The following is a 9,257-nucleotide window of genomic DNA, read 5'->3' as shown; positions in this document are numbered from 1 at the left end:
TAGTATATGCCTGTAATTTCATCACTTGAGAGATAGAGGCAGAGGATCTATGAATTCAAGGACAACCGAGCTAGGCTACATGAGAATGTCTCAAAAATCCATCAAACTTAACTGTGTGTTTACATACATATAGCACTGATTCACATTTGCTAGGTTTCACTTGTTCATGATCAGTCATGTCAGATATTCATAGAAACCCAAAATGAACCAGGTAAAGAAAAAAAAAAAAAAACTTGGTCAAATGAGTGTATTGTTGGATCTATCCAGTCTTATAAGGAACTGATTGATCAGCCTGTTTCATGTTTAGGAAAACTAGCTAAAGAAGTGGTGTTTAGCTGGGCGGTGGTGGCACAAGCCTTTAATCCCAGCACTTGGGAGGCAGAGGCAGGTGGATTTCTGAGGACAGCCAGAACTACACAAAGAAACCCTGTCTTGAAAAACAAAACAAAAAAAAAGTGGTGTTTATAGGTGCTGTAAGAAGACGGTGAGACACAGTCTGAATTCAGAGCTCACTGGTGGCTTTCCCTTAATCTTTCCTGAAGTATTGTTCTCTTATCTGAAATAAACTTAAGTTTAACTAGAGTTACAAACTTTGGCAAATGACACTGAAAATTAGAAAGTTGTCAGTAGAGTAGAGATCTGTTTTTTTTTGTTTTGTTTTGTTTGGTTGAGACGGGATTTCTTTGTGTAACTTTGGTAGTCCTAGAACTCACTCTAAACCAGGCTGGCCTTGAACTTAAAAGAGATCTGCCTGCCTCAGTCCCTGAGTGCTGGGATTAATGGTGTGTTACCACCACTGCCCAATTTGCAGGTTCATTTCTCTTAATCTGAGAGAGTTCAGCCCACATACTAAGTACATAAGGCTACATACTAAGGGATCTGAGAGTTCTTGATGTGTAAACTCCAGTGGAGGCATGATCAATGACAGTGCCATTCATTTCATGACAAATAAGTTGACCTGGTGTGGTAGCATATGCCCATAATTCCTGGTCTTTAGAAGCTCAAGCAGAAAGATCATGGGTTGAAGACCAACCCGAAGTTACATTGATCTGGTTTCAAAAACAGAAAAATACCACACCCCTGGGTTTCTCTAGTTCTGGCTGTACTGGAACTCTGTACATCAGTCTGGCCTCTAACTCGGATCCACCTCTCCGCCTTCCAAGTCCTGGGATTAAAGACATGTACCACCTCCCATCCCTGTTAGAATATTCATTTATAAAGTGAAGGAAATGCTGATTCCAAATGTAGAAATTTGAACTACAAAGTGTTCTTTGCAATTCAGCAGTTTTAAAACTTGACATAAGATTTTTGGCATATTTGATTTTCAGGTAGGGGTGCTTAGCTAAAAGCCTACAAGTATCTGTGAAACCCAAGACACTTGATAGCAGTGCTATAAAATTAAAAGATAAGAGAATGTCTATACTGTACCGGCAAGATCCAAGTAAAGAGTGATTGTTGCTGGCTTACATGCATAATGAGGTGCCGCACTGGAGAGCAGTTGGATCGTACATGTAAACAGTTTCTCTTCCCCTTTGAACTATGGTTTTGGTGACTAGCCTAGGAAATAGTATAAATTAAAGCATTACTTGGGAGAGCAGAAAGTTTGGTCTACAATGAAATCATCTATTGAGGTTCTTTGCCAAACCCATGATTTTGAGGGGAAAAAAAAACCCAAATCTCTTCATATTTTCAGTGCTGTTGAACAGAACAAGAAGCCTTGAAGTTGGTATTGGTTTTGGTGTAGGGTCGGATTCCTCTTTGGCGTTTATTATTGTATGTCATGGAGTTTTTAATACTGAGGAAGAACTGAGTTTTAAAGTGATGTTGATAATAATTCAATTAGACCAAGCTCTTATGTTAGTAGAGAGAATTGAGAATTTTTATTCAAGGAGATGGTACAATGGTAGGAGCATTCTGAAACAGTTATGAAGGAAAGCATGTATGCAGGGCTCTTCGGCACATAACACTTCCTTCTGGGCTAACTAGATCAGATGTGCATTGAGAGAAAAATCTTTTGTAATTATAGATGCATTGTTGTATTTTATTTATTTATTTTTTTGTTTTTTCGAGACAGGGTTTTGTGTAGCCCTGGCTGTCCTGGAACTCACTCTGTAGACCAGGCTACAGAAATCTGCCTGCCTCTGCCTCCCAAGTGCTGGGATTAAAGGCGTGTGCCACCACCACACGGCTGCATTGTTGTATTTTAAAATGTATTCAGTGAAGACATTTTTATTGTGATACATTTTGTAAACCATCAGCCTTCATCTGAGCTTTATGAAACAACTGACTTGTACTGACTTCTTACTAGGTTTGTTGGACGATTTAAATCTCGGAAGGAACGAGAAGCAGAACTTGGAGCAAGAGCAAAGGAGTTCACCAATGTTTACATCAAGAACTTTGGAGAAGACATGGATGATGAGCGCCTTAAGGAACTCTTTGGCAAGTTTGGTAATGTGTCCAAGTTCAATCTTTACACTTAGAGTAATTGTTTAAAGTTAATGACTAATATTTGACTAGAGTTAGGCTGTACTTCAATGCACCAACAGTAATATGCAAGTGGAATGCTGTACAGTGGCTAACACAAGGCGAGGGTGGCTGAGGAGATTTAAAGGTTTTGCCACATTAAGATACTTTTAATACACATGTTATTGTAAGAGGTAGGTGGTGGATGATCTCTGAGATCTCAGGATTGGAGTAAAAGATGAAGAAATCAGAATTTGTAGGTGATTTGTGGCTTTTTTGTTGAACCTAAGAATGGCCTTTTTTAATTTAGTTATGTATTATATCTAATACAAGGCTGTGTTGAGCTTTGACAAGAGACTCACTTTGTAGCTCTCACTGCCATGCAACTCACAAGAGATGTCCTGGAATCAAAGCCACAAAGCATGTACCACCATACAGGGCTGAATCCTTTTAAGTAAAAGGAACTTTGATTATGCACAGATATTAATCATGTAAGATGACAGTCATATTTTTGCACCTCATTCAAGGTTCTCTTATATCTCATCTGTCTTGCATCTGGAAGTTTTAAAATAAAAGGCTTTTTTTGGTGGTGGTGGGGTAGTCCTTGGACTTACTATGTATGTAAAAGGTTGGATAGATCCACCAGCTGCCTCTCAAGGGATAAGATTAGATTAAAAAAAAAACTGTCACTTCTTGTACAGCCTGGTTAGAACTAAGAATAAAATCTTTCATAATTTGTAAGGCATCTTAAAAATCTTAAGAGTCTTTGGAAGTGCATATGGGAGACCAAGTAAAAACCTTAGAGCCGGGCGGGAGGGCTGGGACTTTGGTGTTAGATGTTAAGACATGAAATGTGTACATTAACTGGACTACTTTTGAATTATTCAAAAACTTTTAGGGCCTGCCTTAAGTGTGAAAGTAATGACGGATGAAAGTGGAAAATCCAAAGGGTTTGGATTTGTAAGCTTTGAAAGGCATGAAGATGCACAGAAAGTAAGAGACTTAATCGTTTGTTTTTATTAATGACGTGTACAAAACTGTTGGTCTTGTATTGAAATTTGTGTATGCATTTATATGCCAACATTAATGGAAGTTTTACATATCGTAATCAGTTGTTTGCATTTTATGTGTTAAAGAGTTAGGAATGTGTATGCCCTTGAACCTGGAGATTTGGGGGGTGGGTCTGTCATTAATGTTAGTAATTGGATACATTTCCTTGTTAATGAGATGTATGTACTTAAACAATTTTTGTTTGTTTCAATAAGGCTGTGGATGAGATGAATGGAAAGGAACTCAATGGAAAACAGATTTATGTTGGTCGAGCTCAGAAAAAAGTGGAACGCCAGACGGAACTTAAGCGCAAATTTGAGCAGATGAAGCAAGACAGGATCACCAGATATCAGGTTCATTTTTACTCAGACAAGCAAATAAGACAGGGATGAGGAAACCTATTTTACGTTCATTTCAGTTACGTCCAGGTAACTGAGAGTTTCAGAGGGAAGAGAAGAAATGTGGACTAAAGTAATGGGTGTGCTTAGGTATCACTATGGTCTTCTGCCTCTTCACAGTTTTCTTCTTTTCAGGGTGTGAACCTTTATGTAAAAAATCTTGATGATGGTATTGATGATGAGCGTCTCCGGAAAGAGTTTTCTCCATTTGGTACAATCACCAGTGCAAAAGTAAGTGTGCGCTGTACTTTGATTTGAGATTGTGCAAATTATTTCTAAGCTAGGGAATTGATCCTTAGGCTCTGTTCTGTCACTAACTGCTATAGCAAGCAGTTCACTGATAGCTGTTGACTTATGTCATTCATTCTGGGTAGTCAGCCTCTCCCAAGTAGAAAAAACATGTTTCTCTTTAACTTGGAATCCGATTGCAAAGCAATAGGATTCTAGCCTAAATTCCAAGAACCTAAGCTGTGGGTGTTTTATCCAATGGCTATGGTTTGTGGCTACCTTTTAGAGTTTTAGGCATATATAGGTTTTTCTTGTTTAGGAGTGTGCGCAGGAAAAACAGCTCTGGTTCTTGAATGAGCCCCTTTGCTGGCCTTCCAATTTTCCAAACATGTCCATTGACTTAGACTTTTGTTAAAAAACATATTTACAGGTATAGTGGGTAAATGGAAATATGAAATGCAGGTGTGTTTGCCTTGTGTTTCAGCATGCACTTTTCTAGAATTTGTATTTTTTACTGTTTTTCAAGGTCTTTCTTTTTAGTGTTGTGCCCAAAAGTTGTTTGAATTGACTTTTGTATGTGGTTATGTGAAAGGGACATAGGATGTAATAGAACTTTGGGGGTGGGAGGGCTGGCAAGTTAAACTACAGAACATGAGTTTAGCTTTTATTTATTTACTAAATTTTTGCCAAGTAATACAAAAGGAGGGCTAAAATGGCAAATATCCCTTGTGTACTGATCACAAAATGCACTAGTTATTAGTCTAAGGATTTCCTACACTGGACGTGAATTATTACTGTGTTCAGATGGCAACAATTCTGGGCATCTCCGGGTCAGTAGAATAAGTAGTCTTGTCATTTGAATGCAGTTTATCATTTATTTAAGGAGGAATGTCTTATGTTGGGCTTTCAATTGTGACATTTTTTTTGGTGTTAGCACAGATGATTAAATCTAATATTACATGTCTGCACCTTGGATGCAGTGTTGATTGTAAGGAACTAACTCAGTTACTACAGGATGGTTCTAGCATTAACAAGATTCTTTGGTTGAATGACTGACTGTAAGTGACAGCTCTTGGTTATTCTAACATTTCCCTAACTTTCTCTTTTTTCTTTATAGGTAATGATGGAGGGTGGGCGCAGCAAAGGGTTTGGTTTTGTATGTTTCTCATCCCCTGAAGAAGCCACTAAAGCAGTTACAGAGATGAATGGTAGAATTGTGGCCACGAAGCCACTATATGTAGCTTTAGCTCAGCGCAAAGAAGAGCGCCAGGCTCACCTCACTAACCAGTATATGCAGAGGATGGCAAGTGTCCGAGCTGTGCCCAACCCCGTGATCAACCCCTACCAGCCAGCACCTCCTTCAGGTTACTTCATGGCAGCTATCCCACAGGTCAGTGTGAAGAAACAAAGCCATGCTGGTTTCATAGTGTGCTTTCATAAGCTCTCCACAGTAAAGCACTAAGTTAGTAGATAGAATTGGAAAAACAACTGGCAAAGGTGTAGAGACAGTTGTTTTGAGAGCATGTAGTACTAGTTGTGTTGTGGAGGGATTACTCCCAAAGCTGATGGACTCACTTCTTCTTCACACAGACTCAGAACCGTGCTGCATACTATCCTCCTAGCCAAATTGCTCAACTAAGACCAAGTCCTCGCTGGACTGCTCAGGGTGCCAGACCTCATCGTAAGCCTCATTTAGTCTGGGAATTGGAGAGGGGGGGGGGGGTGTGTGTGTGTGGTGGAGGGGTAAGGGGGGTGGGAGGGGAGATGTGTGTAGCTCAGTCATAACAACATTTAACTCCCCATGTGCTAGGCCATGAGTTCAATTCCCTAGTGCTTTCATATATGAGGCAAATTTGTCCTCTTGTAGTGGTAAATTGCCCCTGATGATGATTTATGGTTGGTAGTTTAGGCGTTTTTGTTTCTGAGATGTGTGGCTTAGGCTGGCTTTGACCTAGCAAGCCTCCTACCTTTGCATAAGATGGGTATGGCCTGTCGTGCCCAGCTTTCAGTTAAAAAAAAAATTATACCATTATCGTTAGTGGGTATTGGCTTTAATTCTTCATTTGCCTTGGTAACTATACCTTTGGTTTTAGAGGCGCTTTAGGGTTGTAGCATTTTAGTTCTTGCCCATGGCATAGCAATCTTGGTTTCAGTTCAGGAGCACTTGGTGTTTCTTTTTTTTCTTATCTCAGATTTTAAGTTGAAACTCACTTTCTGGAAGGGTCTCTTCTAGCTTTTTATATAACTCTCAGCCCTCAGAAAGCTTTGACTTTGACTCACTCAGTGAGGTTCCCAGTTCATATGGGTCTTTCCTTTGAATGCAGCATTCCAGAATATGCCCGGTGCTATCCGCCCAGCTGCTCCTAGACCACCATTCAGTACGATGAGACCAGCTTCCTCACAGGTTCCACGAGTCATGTCAACACAGCGTGTTGGTGAGTCTTAAACCTCTCTATAAAGATTGATCCCCAATTTGAAATGACACAGCAGTTAAAGGTATTTTTTTCTCTTTAGCTAACACATCAACACAGACAATGGGTCCACGTCCTGCAGCTGCTGCTGCTGCAGCCACTCCTGCTGTCCGCACCGTTCCTCAGTATAAATACGCTGCGGGAGTCCGCAATCCCCAGCAACATCTTAATGCACAGCCACAAGTTACCATGCAACAGGTAGAGTTTAGCCCTTTATTTGTTAGGGTCACGGTGCTCAGCTTAAATCAAAGGTCTGATGGTAAATGCACAAGCTATGAGCATCAACTGTCTGGACCATCTTATTAGTTAATCATATGAAGAAAGTTGACAGGCAGCCAGCAGTCTCCCTGTGTGATGGTTAGGGTGGATATGAGGGACATGTTAATGGAAAGTTCATTGGTATTAGATAGACTTAATCATTTTCCTAGGGAACCAAAAACTATCAAGAAGACTAAAAAGTAGTTATGTGTCTCAAGTGCAGATGTGTCAGATGTGGTTATCTGTACTTGCTGACCTTTTAGTCAGTTTCAGCTTCTATTGGTCAAATTTAGGTAGCACTCTGTCCTTGGTTTGACTGTCTGTTGAGGGCTGGCTGGTTTATGTCTTATTCCTTAGGTATTAAGAGGGTTTTTTTGTTTTATATGTAGCCTGCTGTTCATGTGCAAGGTCAAGAACCTTTAACTGCTTCCATGTTGGCATCTGCACCCCCACAAGAGCAAAAGCAAATGTTGGGTAAGTAACCAACATGTGTTGGTGTGTCGGTTGACAAAAATAGCAAGCATCACTTAAAGACTCTTGACACCTAAAATGAAATGGCTTAGGGTGGTATGTGAAGGAGTACTGGAAATCCATCCTGGTGGCCACTCCACTATAGCCATTAGTACAGCTTGAGAAACTGACACCACCAGAAGTGATCGCCTTGTGACAGATTGCGTTATTCATATGGATATGGCAGCAAATAAGGTTCCTAAGCCCCAGGTTGATAATGGCCATTACTATTTTGATTAGAGTATCCTTTGTTCCTAGGTGAACGGCTGTTTCCTCTTATTCAAGCCATGCACCCTTCTCTTGCTGGCAAAATCACTGGCATGCTTTTGGAGATTGATAACTCGGAATTACTTCACATGCTTGAGTCTCCAGAGTCTCTCCGCTCAAAGGTACTTTGTGCTTTCAGCCTGTGTTCTTCACAGATTTACTCTACAGAACATGTAAACGGAGCCTTATACAAATGAGCTATACAATTAGCTTTATAAATACTGACTACAAACCCGTGATAACCTGTAGTGCTCGTTTTCTCTATTTTGGATAATGTGCTCAAAGCTCAGGCTGCTAGTAGATTGCGAAGGTTGCTCCGATGCAGTTTGTTGAGCTCTGCAGCCAGAGTCACTAGTGCTGCTGCTTAGAGCTCATGCCACATTCACCTTAAAGTGTTTGGTGAGAGCTCCTTTTGTTGCTGCGCTTCCTCCTGAGCTGTTATGTTCACTGTTTCCAGGTTGATGAAGCTGTAGCTGTACTACAAGCCCACCAAGCGAAAGAGGCTGCCCAGAAAGCAGTGAACAGTGCCACTGGTGTTCCAACTGTCTAAGTGAGTTCTCCCTTGCTCGCCCCATTAGTACAGCTTCCCAGAGGGTCATAAACATAAACAGAATCTTTCCATCTGATACCAACCAGTAGTTTTAAGTCAACACTTGGAAACAGATTTTTGCATAGTAATTTGTATGCAGTGGCCTTTAATGGAAGTTGGCTTTCATAATTAATACTTTGGCCTCTGTCCCACTACCAGGAGACTGTTAGTGCTTAGTTGTGTGTGTGTGTATTAAGGTCAACAGTAGGGTTGTCAGTAAAAATTACTAGAGCCCTCTTTTGTGGGTCACGTATATGATGTCATAGCTGTGAATATTAAAGGAGTGGGTGTGGCTATGTGCCAGTAATAACAAACAGGCAGCAGACAGACTTGCTGAATTCAGGCAAGGGCTTTGATTATGTCTTTTTTTAACATTTACAGATTGATCAGGGACCACGAACAGAAACTCGTGCTTCACCGAAGAAAAATATCTTAAACATCGAAAAATTTAAATATTATGAAAAAAACATTGCAAAATATAAAATAAATAAAAAAAGGAAAGGAAACTTTGAACCTTATGTACCGAGCAAATGCCAGGTCTAGCGAACAGTGCTAGTCCTAGATTACTTGATTTAAAACAACAAAAAAAAAATACAAAAAAATAGTAAAATATAAAAACAAATTAATGTTTTATAGACCCCGGGAAAAGAATTTTCAGCAAAGTACAAAAATTTAAAGCATTCCTTTCTTTAATTTTGTAATTCTTTACTGTGGAATAGCTTGGGACGTCGGTTCTGTTTTAAGGAGCAGAACTGATGACTGAGCAAGGAAACGTAATTTGGATTATAAAATTCTTGCTTTAATAAAAATTCCTTAAACAGTAGATGGTTATGGTTTTATTTATTTTGGTCTCTTGGCAATTGTCAGGTGAAGCAGCAGGTGCTGACTTAATAGTATAGAGCTGGAAGCAGGTACCAATTCTGTAAAGCACAAGCTGTTTGGGGGGGGGTGTTGGATTTAGACAAGATCTTGCTGTGTTGCTGGCCAGTCTTAGCCTCCCACATTTTGGGTTCATATGTATGT

General features: G+C 40.0%; 1 protein-coding gene across 1 annotated transcript in view; it reads left to right on the top strand.

The window, feature by feature from the left end:
- Positions 1-9,057, top strand: part of Pabpc1 (poly(A) binding protein cytoplasmic 1) — a 12,716-nt gene extending 3,659 nt beyond the window's left edge. The window contains exons 4-15 of the mRNA XM_028766246.1: positions 2,309-2,448; positions 3,362-3,456; positions 3,729-3,866; positions 4,047-4,142; positions 5,257-5,529; positions 5,730-5,820; positions 6,464-6,574; positions 6,654-6,808; positions 7,258-7,342; positions 7,637-7,767; positions 8,103-8,195; positions 8,616-9,057. Of these exons, the coding sequence (XP_028622079.1) occupies positions 2,309-2,448; positions 3,362-3,456; positions 3,729-3,866; positions 4,047-4,142; positions 5,257-5,529; positions 5,730-5,820; positions 6,464-6,574; positions 6,654-6,808; positions 7,258-7,342; positions 7,637-7,767; positions 8,103-8,195 (1,408 nt within the window). The 3' untranslated portion in view covers positions 8,616-9,057. The remainder of the gene's footprint in view (positions 1-2,308; positions 2,449-3,361; positions 3,457-3,728; positions 3,867-4,046; positions 4,143-5,256; positions 5,530-5,729; positions 5,821-6,463; positions 6,575-6,653; positions 6,809-7,257; positions 7,343-7,636; positions 7,768-8,102; positions 8,196-8,615) is intronic.
- The last annotated feature ends 200 nt before the right edge of the window (positions 9,058-9,257 follow it).

This window comes from Grammomys surdaster, unplaced genomic scaffold, assembly GCF_004785775.1.
Source record: "Grammomys surdaster isolate TR1022 unplaced genomic scaffold, NIH_TR_1.0 63, whole genome shotgun sequence".
Taxonomy (NCBI): Eukaryota; Metazoa; Chordata; class Mammalia; order Rodentia; family Muridae; genus Grammomys; species Grammomys surdaster.
Note: the sequence above shows the minus strand (reverse complement) of the source record. Positions and strands in the feature narration are given on the sequence as shown.